This window comes from Schistocerca gregaria, chromosome 1, assembly GCF_023897955.1.
Source record: "Schistocerca gregaria isolate iqSchGreg1 chromosome 1, iqSchGreg1.2, whole genome shotgun sequence".
NCBI lineage: Eukaryota > Metazoa > Arthropoda > Insecta > Orthoptera > Acrididae > Schistocerca > Schistocerca gregaria.
In genome coordinates this window covers 541,953,927-541,970,757 of record NC_064920.1, presented here as the reverse complement: position 1 = coordinate 541,970,757, position 16,831 = coordinate 541,953,927, and the positions used below count along the sequence as shown (strand labels likewise).

Below are 16,831 nucleotides of genomic sequence, written 5' to 3'. Positions count from 1 at the left end.
GTGTGTGTGTGTGTGTGTGTTTTGTCTATTTTTGACAAAGGCCCTGTGGCCCGAAAGCATTATTTGTGACAGTCTTTTCATTGTGCATATCTGCAACTCAGCATCTCTCCTATATGGCGAGTGGCAACTTTCCTTTTCATAATTTTGTTACATTCCATCCTGGATTTTCCATTATAGTACTTTTCTCAAATTTATCATATTGAAACATTTATTGATGAGTTCTGTTTGAAATACAAAATCATGGTTGTGGTGACAGGCTAATCTGCAGCAAAGTCTGAGGTCAAAGTTAGATTGAAAAGTTACAGTTTGCTTATGAGTTTTTGAAGCCAACAAATATGATTCTGAAATCCTGTTTGTTTTAAGGACTGGTGTGCAATGTATCCCGAACTGTATGTTAGGTATGGAGCTGCTAGCTGTATTTGCCATGAGCAAAGCTTAATTAAATAAATTTGTATAATTATTCTGAGTAATGATTACTACGGGTTGTCCTTGTCTTGTGGTATAGTCTGCAGGTTATAACATAAACTGTGATGTCAGCTAGCTCAGTCAACATGCACATAGTCTTGTGCTGGTTTTGTATGATGGGGAAGGAGCTTATTCAGACCTGTGCTGACTGCCTTTGCATTCACAGAGCATCTCTAACCTTGATTAAGAAAACATAGAGTTGTGTATGTAAGCTTATGAAGTACGTGTCTGATCTAAATTGGCCTATTTGTTTTAAACTTGTTGAGTCATACTGAAAAACAAATACTGCCTGAGGGAGGGCCAGAGGATATAACAAAGAAGCTGGATCATTTTCGGTGTGAAATAAAACTTTCTCAGAAGAAGCTGCAGTGGAACCATGGTTAATTCATTGGACAATATATTTCCATGGTATGAATGATGAATACACTTTGTTGAGAACGAAGCTTCCAGTTTTGAAATTACACTTTGTTGAGAACGAAGCTTCCAGTTTTGAAATGGAAGATAAATTTTTTAGGTAGGCTCCACAAAAGATTGTTGGCAAATAGAGATACAGATGGGGAAAATGGCAGAAAAGCTGAAATTATTTATGAGAAAGGACTATGCTGTCAAATTGTGGGTGCAATATTTGAAATAAGTGTGGAAAGAGTGGGAGGTCTATTATGTACTTTAACAAGACTTATGCGAACTCATTATGCACTGCATGTTCTTGTAGTGCTGATAAGAACAAAGGCATCATGCACAACTTTCAAAGGTAAAATGAACTGTCATTGTGAATGCCGGTGGTGCTAGGTGTTCACACCAAATGAATTATTAATAATTAAGTACAGGGTGAGAATATGTGATTTTGCTTTTCATAGTATTGAAGATAATCCATCGCCTAACTTTTACTCTCAGAATGACGAAATAATTAATTTCATGAAGTTGTATACAAAGCAGAACTGTGCTCTTTTCTTAAATAAGCAGAAGAAGATTCAAAACATTTAAAATTGATGTTACCCATGCCAAATATGAGCTATCAAATCGTAGGTCATCTCTGTACCATCCAAATTTAAGTTCACTCCATCTGCTCTGTGCTACAATGAAACACTATTTACAGACGAAGAATATTACTTTCATGTTGTATGGTATAATTAAAATAGAAAAAGAATGGTTTTGTGTTATGAGTTTAAAGAGGATTATCTTTTAGTTGAACAAACAATTGACAAGTGTACAAGCCAGTTCCACTGAGAGCAAAAGTAATAATGTAAGCATAAGTGATATTGGAAGTGACTTATAATGTGCCGACAATAGCTGTTGACAATATCGTTATCTAAGTGTCCTTAGTCCCCTCCTACAGTCCTACAGGTGTGTGCAGCCTGACACAGTAATATACACTCCTGGAAATGGAAAAAAGAACACATTGGCACCGGTGTGTCAGACCCACCATACTTGCTCCGGACACTGCGAAAGGACTGTACAAGCAATGATCACACGCACGGCACAGCGGACACACCAGGAACCGCGGTGTTGGCCGTCGAATGGCACTAGCTGCGCAGCATTTGTGCACCGCCGCCATCAGTGTCAGCCAGTTTGCCGTGGCATACGGAGCTCCATCGCAGTCTTTAACACTGGTAGCATGCCGCGACAGCGTGGACGTGAACCGTATGTGCAGTTGACGGACTTTGAGCGAGGGCGTATAGTGGGCATGCGGGAGGCCGGGTGGACGTACCACCGAATTGCTCAACACGTGGGGCGTGAGGTCTCCACAGTACATCGATGTTGTCGCCAGTGGTCGGCGGAAGGTGCACGTGCCCGTCGACCTGGGACCGGACCGCAGCGACGCACGGATGCACACCGAAGACCGTAGGATCCTACGCAGTGCCGTAGGGGACCGCACCGCCACTTCCCAGCAAATTAGGGACACTGTTGCTCCTGGGGTATCGGCGAGGACCATTCGCAACTGTCTCCATGAAGCTGGGCTACGGTCCCGCACACCGTTAGGCCATCTTCCGCTCACGCCCCAACATCGTTCAGCCCGCCTCCAGTGGTGTCGCGACAGGCGTGAATGGAGGGACGAATGGAGACGTGTCGTCTTCAGCGATGAGAGTCGCTTCTGCCTTGGTGCCAATGATGGTCGTATGCGTGTTTGGCGCCGTGCAGGTGAGCGCCACAATCAGGACTGCATACGACCGAGGCACACAGGGCCAACACCCGGGATCATGGTGTGGGGAGCGATCTCCTACACTGGCCATACACCTCTGGTGATCGTCGAGGGGACACTGAATAGTGCACGGTACATCCAAACCGTCATCGAACCCATCGTTCTACCATTCCTAGACCGCAAGGGAACTTGCTGTTCCAACAGGACAATGCACGTCCGCATGTATCCCGTGCCACCCAACGTGCTCTAGAAGGTGTAAGTCAACTACCCTGGCCAGCAAGATCTCTGGATCTGTCCCCCATTGAGCATGTTTGGGACTGGATGAAGCGTCATCTCACGCGGTCTGCACGTCCAACACGAACGCTGGTCCAACTGAGGCGCCAGGTGGAAATGGCATGGCAAGCCGTTCCACAGGACTACATCCAGCATCTCTACGATCGTCTCCATGGGAGAATAGCAGCCTGCATTGCTGCGAAAGGTGGATATACACTGTACTAGTGCCGACATTGTGCATGCTCTGTTGCCTGTGTCTATGTGCCTGTGGTTCTGTCAGTGTGATCATGTGATGTATCTTACCCCAGGAATGTGTCAATAAAGTTTCCCCTTCCTGGGACAATGAATTCACGGTGTTCTTATTTCAATTTCCAGGAGTGTATTTTAAGGTGATTAGCAGTATGGGACTCACTCACACTTCTAGTCCCCATGCACTGCTTTCCATGAAGTGTAGCTCACATTTCATGTAACACCTCACCAACTACAAATCATTTCCTAAGTGTTTGTTTATTTTGGAGGAGGAGGAGGAGGAGGAGGAGGAGGAGGAGGAGGGGGGGGGGGGAGATTAGATTATGATTTTATTACATTCTGACTGCTAGCAAGTCAAGAAATTGTTTTCCCATTAGTAACAAACATTTATTTTTCCTACAATCAAAAGAAAATTGTCTCATTAGTATGACCTTGGCTGCCCATAATCTGCCTTCTGAATCCCCATGATTTATTGTAACAGGCATTAACATATTGTACAACCTCTCGTAAACTTTTTCCCACAATTGTTTGTTTCGTAATATGTTTTAAATCCTATTTCAGTGAGTTCTGCGGAATTTTCTTTTTGAAACAAGTAAGTGTATGATGAGCTTGAGCAAGTTCTAAATGAATCTCAGACTAGAGGATACATTTTTAAATATCTAAATGTGATGGAGGTAAATAATGTAGGGCGAGTCACCGAAATGGTACACTTTGTTGGCTACTGTCCTAAGATGTAGACATGCTCGCACCATCTAATATGTCTGAGACCTGCATAGTATGCCATTCAGTTCAGTATGGAATGTTGGCGAGTGCAAGTGCATACTGAGGCAGTGGAGGAATTCTGTTGTGGCAGAGCATTGTGGCTGTCCAACTTGATGTGGAGGACACCAGCATTTTCATGTTCCAGACAGAAGGACAATATCCAGGTGGATAAAACAGTGGGGTGAGACAGGTTCTGTAACCAGTGCAAAACATGATGGAGCTGAAGAGGTAATTCGAATGCCGGAAAATATCTGATGAGTTCATACAGCTCTGCAACAAAACCCCCAGCAGTTTGTCCATCACCATTGCAGAACATTATAAAGCCCTTGCAAGTCTTTGCAGGGGATGAAGAAACAGTTTTTAAAATTTCATCCTTATAAACTGCAAGTTGCTCAACAGTTACAGCTGACAGATAAAGTGAGTGGTTGCAATTTGCGCACATTACTGGACAGAATTAACAGGGACAACCGCTGGCCTGCATGTGTCAGTTTTGTTTGGTATGTGTCCATGAATAACAATTTCTTCATCTCACAACTGCAGAGACCGTGGTTTTAGATGTGATATGGTTTCAGAAAGATGAGGCTGTAGCTATTAAAGGTAATGTCAGTGTAAAGTATGTGATATAAACTTGTGAGTGGACTGTTGACCTTCCCCCAGGAAAGATTTCTGCTACTGATTTGATAGCAGTGTGTGTGTGGTCCTGGGATTGTCATGGAGGAAATGGAATGAGGGGAAAATCCCCATCCCTATCTAGGATTGAATGCAGGACTTCAGGATCATAAGAATTTCAGAGTATTCAGTGTCATTGGGTTGTTCATCAAAAAGCTGCAGCTGATAGGAAGTACTTTAACTTAAAGCTCAATTCAGTGCTATTGAACTTCATTAAATTAAGCTTTCTGAGATGTTGATCCTTGAAAAACTTCATGTGAATATAATTTTTTAGAATTAAATATTTGAAGCTTAACTACATGGTGCAGCCACATTAATGTTACTGCTGCCTATGTTAGATGTCAGCATGCAGTAAAAAATCGCAGATGGCTAGTGGCATCACTAGCAGCGGAGCATATGTAAAGCATGTCGGGAAGATGTGGAAAACAGTTCAGTCATTGTCATAATGGGGAAACAGAGTGATTTTTGTGGCATCCGAAATGTGGAAGCACTTTTGAAACAGTGAAGTTTGTAAACTGTTCATGTGCCACAGTATACTGTGCGTGGCAAAATGATGCTGTGCAAAACTGCTGCTGAGTGACTGTGGTGCATCACAAGCTGTAGATGACGTGGATGAATGATGGCTGCAGAGATGTGTTTAACTGTTTAGCAATTCACTGCCCAGATAAACCAAGGGGCTACCAACAATGTCTCGTCAACAACCGTTCAGCAGTGTTGCTGTGTATGGGCTTCTGCATCAGGCACCTGGTTCATACACCCATGCTGACTGCTGTTTGTCAGCAACAAAAACTGGAATTTACATGCTAGTACTGCAAATGGCTGTCCACTGAGTGGCGACTGGTGCCCTTCTCAGGTGACAGATAGCCATTTGTGTATAGGGTGTGAAAAGTCTGAAAGCAAAATACCCTTCAAGAGTTGTCAGAAGGATTGAGGTTGGAGGAAGGAGTGTTATGGCCTGGTGAATGGTTTCATGACATTTCCTGGGTGATCTTGTTATTCTGGAATGCACAGTGGAGCAACATAAAGTATGCATCTATCCCTGGGGCCATGTCCACTCCTACATGCACTTTATTTTTCCTCTGAATGTTGACATCTGCCAGCAGGACAATGCAACATGTCACACAGTGCACATGCATAGTTGAAAGAGCACCAGGATAAGTTTGCAATACCCTTAAGGCCACCACAGTCCCTGGATTTAAACTCAATCAAGAGTGGGACCACGTTGATCGGGCTGTTCGTGCCAGGGATCCTAAGCCAAGAAGCTTAGCACAGCTGGCCACTGCAGTGTACTTGGTAGTTTCCAGAACCTCATTGACACTCTTCCTGTACATCTTTCAGTGGTCTTTGCTGCAAAAGATGGTTATTCAGGCTTTTTACAGGTGCTCACATTAATGTGACTGGACAGTGTAAATATGTAACAACCAGAAGGTTTTGAAGAAGTGTGTGCCAAAAATGAGCCTTTGTCAACTTAAGTAAACACTTTATTGCTGTAACAAACATTTTCTGTGAGTCATAAAGAAATTGGGTTTGTGAACTTCATTGATGGCTTAATTTTTAGTTGTTTTTTCTAACAGTTTATAACAAGAAAGTGATGAAACAAAAGTGAAGCTTGACAGTTTCTTTGGCATAAAAATAAAACAATATGAACGGAGAATTATGAAATACATTGAGATTTGTGTAACTTTTGTGATATGAATGAACAGAAAAACATCCGTCTGATGGATCTACAGAGGCACTTTGCTTGCTCTCCAATAGTACCACTATTTTGCCTGCTTTTATTTTACTTTGATGGAGCACCAGAATGAATAATCTGTTTCCAAAAGGCATATGTCGTGTACTATTTTTGATGCTGTTGGGCTTTTTACCGCCAGCAGTTTTAATAAGTCCATCTACTTTCTTTGTTTTTTAATGGAGAGTGACTCTTTTTCTGCTTATCATTTGTTTTTTCTTTTATAGTTTGATGGAGCAACATCAGATACTGGACACAGCCGGCGTGGTACACGCAGTGGCATTCCGACATCACCTATAGCAGGAGCTCCAGAAGAAGATGATATTCTGAGCCTAAGCCCTCCTGCCTCCCCATCTCCTCCTGCCAAACGCCCATGTACAGCACCAGATCCAGCAAATATCAAGAGAGAAGCTCCAGATATTGTTGAGGTGTGTATGTGCCTTTTTGGCAGATTTTTTTTAATGATAGAAAGAAAATTATACACTTTCAGAGTTACACAATGAAATCACCTGCTGTTTTAAGTGGAAAATAACAAAGTCGACTGAATGTGTCTGTGACAAAAATTTCCATATAGAAGTAGAATGTCATAGAGAGAATTAAGATGAATAACAATGTCTCATCAGTAAACTGGCCACAGTATAGTGGAGAACATAAGTAGTTTGATATGAACCTCTGAAAACATAGGTTTTTTCAAAAGTTTTTGATATTCCATACAAGTCAACTTGTTTTATTATGAAGTAACTGAAATGCTGGCAATGAGTAAACTGCTATTGTCAGTTACGGTGAAGTAAAGTGGAGTGGAGTCACTGGAGCAAGCCAATGTTTTTATGTTAATATTCATATTGTACATTTGTGATATGAACATGATAATGGAAAATTTTGTGTGGAATAAAGATAATTCAGAGAGTGAAGGTAACCAATCACCGTACAGTTAAGGCAGTTTGCAATTGATAGGCACATAAATGAGACTGAAAAAGTTGCCAAGCTTTGGACATTGCCATCCTTCAGAGCTCTCTCTCTCTCTCTCTCTCTCTCTCTCTCTCTCTCTCTCTCTCTCTCTCTCTTTCCATCTACATCTTCCCTCCACCCCTCTCTCATGCCTTTCTCATCTCACTCACTCCATGTGCCACAACCCCTCACCCCATTCAAGTTACTTTGTACAGACAATGTAGTCGCCTAGGACACTGTAGCCGTGTATTTTTGTGTGAATGCGTGTTTTTCAGCATATGACAGATCGGCACAGAATTTGATATCCAAAAGCTGAATGATGTCTTCAACCTCGTATACATCGTTGTCAACCATTTAACATCTGAACTATGTGGCGATTAGTTATATTTACTCCTTCCGTTGTTAGCGTTTATGATATGACCACATCAGGTGGAGACACTCAGACATCTTACAACACGCTAATCTTTTGGATGCCGCATAATTGTGGAATATGTATCATAACAAGGTGTCCCCTTTATATGCCGTACAATATATTTGTTTGCTCTGTAGTCATTTTCTAATGTTTGTATGCATTAATGCTTCTTAGCATACTGACTACATTTGTGACCAGTTTCTGTGTATTATTGTTATTATCGTTGTTATCATCATCATCATCAGCAGCAGCAGCAGCATCGTAAGTCGCCCCTCAAAGAGAGCCCTAAAATACAATCAGTTTTTATGGCTTTTTTCTTCCAGCTCTTTATTCTTTCTTCCCAAAAACCTCTCATATATTCACCGACTTTCATCTTCCTCTCTTCTGTCCTGTTTCTCATTGGATACTTGCTCAAAATTTTGTTTTCTGATTTTATAACCTGCCTTTACACTGATGTGACAAGTCATGTGGTGACATATGCACATATACAGATAGTGGCAGTATCACATACATGAAATATAAAAGGGCAGTGCATGGCAGAGTTGTCATTTATACTCCAGTGATTCATGTGAAAAGGTTTCCAGTATCATTATGACTACATGGCAGAATTAACAGGCATTGAATGTGGAATGGTAGTTGGAGCCAGATCCACAGTGTCAACAGTGCGCTAAGAATGCCACTTTTCAGGCATTACCTCTTACCACAGACAATACAGTGGTCGATAGCCTTCATGTAATGGCCTATAGCAGCGGTGTTTGTTTAGAGTTGTTCATGCCAACAGACAAGCAACACTGCCCGAAGTAACCACAGAAATCATTGTGTGATGTAAGACAAACATATCCCTTAGCACAGTGCGGCAAAATTTGGTGTTCATAGGTTATGGTGACAGATGAGCAATGGGAGTGCCTTTGCTAACAGCACAATGTTGCCTGCAATGCCTCTCCTGGGCTCATGGCTCATGCCCATATTGAGTGGACCCTAGATGACTGGGAAACTGTGGCCTGGTCAGCTGAGTCTCTGTTTGAGTGGGTAAGAGCTGATGGTATGGTTAGAACTGCTGCAAACTTCACAAAGCCATGTACCCCAGTTATCTTCTTGGCACTCTGCAAGGTGGTGGTATCGCCATTATGGTGTGGGCTGTGTTTTCGTGGAATGAACTGGGTCCACTGGTCCGATGGAACAAATCATTGACTGGAAATGGTTGTGTTTGGCTACATGGAGCCCATTTGGAGCTATTCATTGACTTCATGTTCCTAACCAACAATGGAATTTTTATGGATGACAGTGCTATGTCACCTGGCCACAATTGTTCATGATTGGTTTGAAGAACATTCTGTACAGTTCAAGTGAATGATTTGGCCAGCCTGATCACCCAGCACGAATCTCATCAGATTTTTATGGGACATAATTGAGAGGTAAGTTCATGCACATTCACAGTTATGAACTGCTACAGATGCAGCATGGCTCAATATTTCTGCACAGAACTTCCCATAACTTGTTGAGTCCATGCCATGTCATATACTAAGCAGGCAAAAAGTATTATCCTGTATCCCATGAATTTTGTCACCTCATGGAATAACTGTCTGTCATGTTTTCTGAGATGATGTTTATTTTCTTGAGGTCTTTCACTGTTTCCTTTACACAGCAGGTTTTCACTGTATTAGTCATCACTATGTTAAAAATCTTGTTTGTCATTGTCTCTTTGTTCACCCTGTGTTCATGTCCATGGAACTTTGGCCTCCTCCTCCTGTTGTTTCTAGTTGTCATCATTTGTACAGTTCTTTTTTCAGTCTCTGTATCCAGATTCACTCTTTCTGAACTGGTCTATAGATCTTTCTCATTGTTTTCCTCTCTTTGTTTTCCATTCTTCCCTTGATTGATGTCATTTCTGGGGCATACAAGACTAAAACAGTTATTTTTGAATGAAATTTTTTGAAAGAAGGTGTGTCACAATCTGCAACATTGCAGTTCATAACCATTTAATTTGACTTTATCACAAGTTATTTGCTGATGTGGATGGAACAACATATTTTCAGTAGCCCTATTTCAAACACTGCTGAGAGTCTTGTACACTAATACACTCTTGTTGACCAAAAAAAACAGTTTTTGAAAATAATGCTAGTATTTAGCACAAAAACTTCAAAATGTACAGATCTGACATTAATACTCCTAGTACACTTAGCTCCTTTAGCATATATACATTGTTACCACTCGAGGCACAACCATTATATAAGTCATGAGCAGTTAAATGGTTAATGTTAAAAGTGAGTGCCTAACATGGTGTGCCAAAGGGTACTTCACAACTTCAACGTCCTATAACTTGACTTGTGATTGACTTGAAGAAAAAAATAGTCAGTCTGATGCACCAACTAAAAAAGTTTTATATGTAAGGTAATCAATAAATGTTTTGCCTTTCCAGGTGACAAGAGCAACATATGTGAACAGAAATCTATGTTATTGCAGTGTGGCAGGAGCACCATAAATGAATTGAAGACTGGAGTCTGTACTGGACAAGATGCAGGGTGCGGCTTGGTTTATTGAAACGAAGTCGGACACACAAGTTCAGAGAAAGTTCAGGATGCAATACAGGAAACCACCACTCTCTGTCATCCATAAGAGAACGGCACAGGAACTTCATGCAAACAGGAAGCATGGATTTGAAGCACTATGTAATTGTGACAAAGATACGAAGAGAATTCAACATGTTTTCCAATATTCACCACATAAGCCTGTTCATAAGACATCAAAAGAACTGTGAATCCTTTGTACGACAGAGCAACAGATACTCAAAAAGTGCACAAACTGCAGTAGTTACAAGAAATCAAACCAGACAAATACTGCAGTAATGGCCTTGCAAGATGTTGCTAATTTAATTTTACAGTTTTGCAATATGATTTTGCAGTTGTGCAAGATTTCTGACATTCAGCAAACTATTGCTTTTACGGTTTGATTCATACCACTGAGAGCAATGTTTATTAACTATTGAAGAGAGTACAGTGGGTATTTCTATCGATCAGCTGATAGTGTGTTCAACTGATACATCTGGCTCTACTGCATTCTATGGCTTGTGGCTAATTCTAATGGAAATGACATGGCTTGAGGCTAATGGTAATGCAAATGAATGACTGTGCCACGGTGCTGTTAATTGAACTCACTTCACTAAATGGTACCTTTTATTAGTCAATCTGGCATATTCTGCTTGTTCTGATGTTTCTTCCATGAGCTACCTTGGATAGTACACTTTACATGGCAGTTGAACAGAGCGGTTTTTGCACTGTTTGCTATCAACTTTACTATCAAGTAACCTCTCGCAAGAGTGAAAAGAAGCCGAGTGTCGGATTCAGAGATGTAACACTGGTTTTACTGAGAGAAATGGTAACTTTGATGGCAGCTCTGTGAGCTGGAAAGAGAGGAAATGTGTAAAGTGAACTATCTGATAAAACTGGAAAATTACAACAGTCACCTGAATCTATTTTTGTGTACAGGAGTTCATCTCAAAGTCTTTTGTCTACTGGTAATAAGAATGGAACAAATCTGCCACTGACAAATTGTTGTGCATGTTTTGTTGAACTCTGTGCAAAGTATTAAACAAACAAACTTATACCCACATCAGAACACAGCTTCTCATTCTCCATCAGGAGTAGGATCAAGGGCTCACAGTTAGCAAGATACAATGGAATTGGAATATTTATACTCCTGGTGATTTTCTGCAAGCCAGAAATAAACCCTACTTGTCTAAGAGGAGTCGCCTGCCACATCTTTAGAAAACTTATGAGTAAAGGAGGTTTTACCTTTTTGATGAAGTTCTTACACTATACTTCATATGACCCTCAGTCACAGTGAAAAGAAAACATTTCATGTGCAAAAAATCATTATCTGAGATGTATATTCAGATCTAGTGACTTTTTTCCATAGTGTAGGTGATTTAGCATCATCCAGTTTTATGAAATATGTTAAGAGCTGCTCTAGATATGCCTGGGATTTTATTACTTGCATTGGAAAGTGAACAAATTATGGTAGCCACTAAGCTAAAGAGAAAATAGCTTCGAAAAATGTTTCTGGGTTTGCATTAGATTTGCTCTGAAAAGTCACTGTAACAATTAAAACATTATATATAGTCCAAATCTGGCCAAGAGACTAACGAGGAGGAATACTGATGTCAGCATACTGCAGCAGCACATACAGGACTTTGATGAATGAAATACTCATGAAAGGAAGGACGCACAACAATCTACAGTTGCAAACAGATAATGACAAAACGAAAGGGCAAAAGAGACATTGTAATGATCTACATGTTGCACAACTCTGCATTTATAGAGGCATATTCACAGAACAAGTCATGCAAAAGTGATATGATGATGTGGATCATCCAACAGATATGAGAGAGATGGACAAGTGATTTCCATTAGCAGTCATAGTATTTGTTCTGGAGTGAAATGAAAAAGTACTATCACAAGCTTCTTCACTATTAACTGGACATTGCACACTTTAATGTACACATTATATTTTACAACATGATGGTGAAAATTCAGAATGGAATTAATCACTGGTCTCAGTGACCAGTTAACTGCATCTCTTTACTACAAATATCATCTTCAAACACAAAAAGTGTGTAGCCTCACAGTATGACATTTTTTAGATTTTTTGAAAAAAAATGTAACAGAAAAGACCAAAAAGAGTGTGTAATATAACTGGATTGATAAAAAAGCTACTCTCAAGCAACAGCAAGAGAAAACACAAAAAAGTTATGGAAATTTGCAAACTTTTTGAGCCAGTAGCTCCTACTTTTGACAGAAGGGTTGAAAGGGAAGGAAGAGGAATGAAGAAAAAGGACTGCGAGGTATAGAAAATGGGGAGAGTTACAGTGAAGTCACCCAGAACCCTGCATAGGGGGAGGCTTGCCAGAAGAGTTGAGAAGGAAAGGCTGCCACATTTCCATAACTTTTATATGCATCTTTTCCTCTGGCAACTCTCTGAATAGATTTTTTATCCATCCATTGGCAGTAATAGTGGTAACAATGTATATATGCAACAGGAGCTAAGTGTACTAGGAGTATTAATGTCAGATCTGTACATTTTGAAGTTTTTGTGCTAAATACTAGCAATGTGGCAACATGATGTCACTTTTAGAATTCCATGCAGTGGATAGGATTACTAGCGCTTCCTTGATGTGATTTATACGGCAGAAGTGGTAGTGTATGGGCCTCTTGGCTTGCTTTCTATTGTTGCATTGTGTTTCGATATAAGTAAGTACACGCTGTCTGACAAAAAATAGAACATATTCACATGGAAAGTGGTAGTGAGAGAGAATCTCCTCCTGTTCGTCTGAAACTGAGGACACTGTGCCTCTTGATTCTTATTCTTTGACATCTCAAATGTTGGAAAGTCAGTTTTGTCATTGCATACCTTTGCCTTCCAGAAGTACAACTGCAGCAATAATGAAGGCGAAGATGACATGCCACCAGGGAAGAAAGACAAGTTTGAGGACAAATTTCTGTGGTACAAGATGGAGCCAAAGCCTCAGGTTATCGATTTCGATAGAATGCATTCAGGTGTGACTTCCAGAAAAACACTAGTGCACTAAAAGTTTTTTTAGAGATTATTCACAGAGGAGTTTGTCTCGATTACTGTAGATGAGACTAAGTTACTACACAGTTTGCAGTACTCTCTTTGTGATAAAAGCTGTTTGAAGGCCTGGAAAGATATGTGCCTAGTAGAAATGTATTATTTCCTGACAGTATGTCTTCTCATGACAAGATTTATAAACCTAAAACATTCTGAATATTGGTCAAATATTGGTCTCTCAGAACACTAATAGTGGATTAATGTCTCATGACAGATATTTATTGTTACTCGGAGTGTTGCATTCCCACAATAACAATATTCCTGCTCAAGCTGTTTTATATCTAGGAGGGAAGTTTAGGACAGCACTCACTCCATTCCAAATGTTTCATCATTACAAAGTCCCCCATTTTTCAAGGGAAACTTAGGTTTCAGATGCGCATTCCATCTAGAAGTCATTCTGGTATTAAAATGTTTATTCTGTGTGGTTGTGAAACAGGTTTTATACTTGACTTTTTAGTTTATACTGGCACAAAGTGCGACATAGTAGTCAGTGAATGCTACTTGGGAATTACAGGCAATATTGTGACAACACTTTTCGAACCTTATTTGGAAAGATGGCATGCGCCATATGTGGATAATTGTTGCACAAGTACATCTCTGTTCCCCTTCTTCCACAAAACAGGAAGAAATGCAGTAGGTACAGTTACCTTGAACAGGAAAGGTGCACTAAAACTTGAGGCCAAACTGTGAAGAGGAGACAGAATTTAGGTCAGAAGACATGATGAAAGACATATGTCTGACAACATGTCGTACAGCTGGAATGAAATCGGGGCAATATGGGAAAATGGACTGCCAAAGTGATACAAAAAGTTTGAATGAAAATGTGTATTGAAATGTAATGAGATTATTGGTCCAGTGGACAAAATAAACATGCTACTTAGTTCAGTGGAATGTGTTTACGAAACACTGAATTGTAAATGTGTTACATTCACACATTATTTACAAGTTTCGCACCGAGAAGAGTACTTCACTTGTACCAAGAAAGGAAATCAGCAGGAGGTTGCTGGTCAAATGAGGAAAAGTCTTTGTGGCTTTTAGAACGGCATTTTTCAAGCTCCATCGAATCATCAGTAAAACAACATGGATCTGTAAGCAGATGCATCATATGCAGCAAAAACAAAAAAAAAATTAAAGGAATCGTGTTACTGCTATAAACAATGTGAAATGCGACTGTGTGTTGTAGCTTGTTTTGAAATATATCACACAAAAAAGTCTGAAATGTGCTTCTTTGTAATGTTATCTGGTTTTAGGAACTCCATCAATAAAGATTATTAAAACTACACTTTATTTTAAAAACTTATTGGTGAGAATAAATTCAGAAGAGCCGGCTATGATAACTCGATGCAGCAGATGTGGCAGTATTCAGCGTCATATCGTGTTTAACATGGCAAGCATACTGCATGGAGCAGCCATCACACACACGGATGTGCGTACTGTTGTAGCAGTGAAGGATTAAAATACAGTTAGCATTGAAGGTCCGCTGTCAAAAGTATCAGAAATGAAAGAAGAGTCTCAAGCTTATTTGTCATAGCAAAAGAGCTATGTGATGCAATATCATACCAAGTAAAGCTTTTCATTAGTAAATTTCAGTTCTATATTACCCTTTTTGTTGTAGTACTTTGTGGTATATGTGAATAATTCCCCAATATAAGCATATCCATTTGTAGGGAGGCAATATCTAAAAACTAAACTATCTACAGGTGGCAAGACTACTTCTGTCATGAGTGCCAATACTAACATTTTTCAATTCATAAGCAAAAATGTTGTGGAAACATGCAAGCTTTTGAAATTTTTCTAATGGTTATTGTTGAGGCTGAAAGGTGCTTATCAACTCTGAAGGTGATGAAGATATTTTTAAGAACAACACTGATTGAGACTAGGTTGAGTGTATTAATAGTGCACACTGGAGGAAAGAACATAATTCAAAGCCTGTCTCATTTCAGTGAAAAGGCTGTTGACTGTGACTGCTTTGAAGAAAGGCAGAAGAATGGACAAATAAAATTGATATTGATTCAGGAAAATGTAAAGCTAAAACTGAAGAAAGAAAGAAAAAAAAATCTGCAGTAGAACAACAGCCGAAGAAAGCAGGAATAACACAACTTGATGTAACAAGCAGGAAATATATTGTCCAGAAAATTCACAGTTGGACAATTGCCCTGGTAGAAAAACTCAAGAAAATCCAAACAACTTGGTCTGATGAGTGGAAAAGAGCCCATTCTGAGAGACTGATAGGAATATGGGCACAAAGAAGCGGTGTTTTAACTCTGAAAAAGCCTTTTGTTGTACATCTTGTGGTCCAGTAGGGCCCAAACATACTATTATTATTATTATTATTATTATTATTATTATTTTTATTACCACCACCACCACCACTGCTGCTGCTGCTGCTACTACTACTACTACTACTACTACTACTACTACCACAACTGCATTAAATTGAGCAGTTGACAGTTTTATTCAAATCTATCCAACTGCCAACTAGTCACTGTGAAAAATGTGTGTGTGTGTGTGTGTGTGTGTGTGTGTGTGTGTGTGAGTGAGTGAGTGAGTGAGAGAGAGAGAGAGAGATAATAGTTTTTCATTTATTTAGTATCGTATCTGAATTTATTAGTGTGCAAAACAGTGTTTCCGCTTTTCATAAAGCTGCATAATGATCTAATATTTTCTGAAACTTAAATATTTTTGTATGCTTCTCATAGCATTTTTGGAATAAAGCCATAAAAAGTTATAAAATAATTATCTGTAAACTAATGTTGTAGCCAAAACTGGAAGTCCCTGACTATAGCAGTGATGGAGAAAGCAGAACTGAAAGTGGAAATGGAGCTCATTATGGTGGAATAGAAAATCCTCTTGATGCGAAATCAGCATATGCAACTGGAGGACTACAAGGTATTGTGTGTGTAATTTTATGTATAATTGTCACTTTTTCCTTTCATTGTGAATACTTCAAAGTGTGCTAACAGGAAAAACAGTCAACAACTGTTGAATGCATGACTCACTTTGAAATGACAAAAAAACTAATATTTCTTTTGCTTGCTAGTCATTTTAGTGAATGCTTGTATTATAAAACAAATGGGATACAATAGTATTCATGTCTACACTCTTGAGTTCGATGTTCTACAGATTACGCATCTTACTTTTATGAACACAAGTTTACTGGAACTGTATCACTCCACACTGTATCTTTAGATCATATATTCATTTACCATTTTCAGTACCCTCTGTATACTAACCTTCCCCTCTCCCACTCCCACTCCCACCTCATATTTTTTTACTACCTACTATTCATAATATTGCCCTTATACATTACTTCAGCACATTAGTGTACTACTTACTGTTACCAGATTTGGATTGCTCAATTTAGCTACTATTCTATTGTTTTCCTCTGTTTGTGTGATATACTGCTTGTTAAATACACACAGAATTGATTACTGTAAGATCTGGTGAAGTGCTTGGTTTAATACACCCAGCGCCAAAGGTTATTGTACTGTAATATGTATTGTCTGAGTGATTAGTGAAAAATTCACACTGACAGTCTAAAGACAGAAATAGTATGAAC

General features: G+C 39.6%; 1 protein-coding gene across 11 annotated transcripts in view; it reads left to right on the top strand.

Annotated features, from left to right (window-relative positions):
• LOC126355719 (protein abrupt-like) overlaps positions 1-16,831 on the top strand; it is a 269,896-nt gene that overhangs the window by 53,353 nt on the left and 199,712 nt on the right. For all 11 annotated transcript variants that reach the window (XM_050006162.1, XM_050006114.1, XM_050006090.1 and 8 more), the window contains 2 exons: positions 6,515-6,715; positions 16,032-16,161. In XM_050006162.1, coding sequence (XP_049862119.1) covers positions 6,515-6,715; positions 16,032-16,161 — 331 coding nt within the window. The remainder of the gene's footprint in view (positions 1-6,514; positions 6,716-16,031; positions 16,162-16,831) is intronic.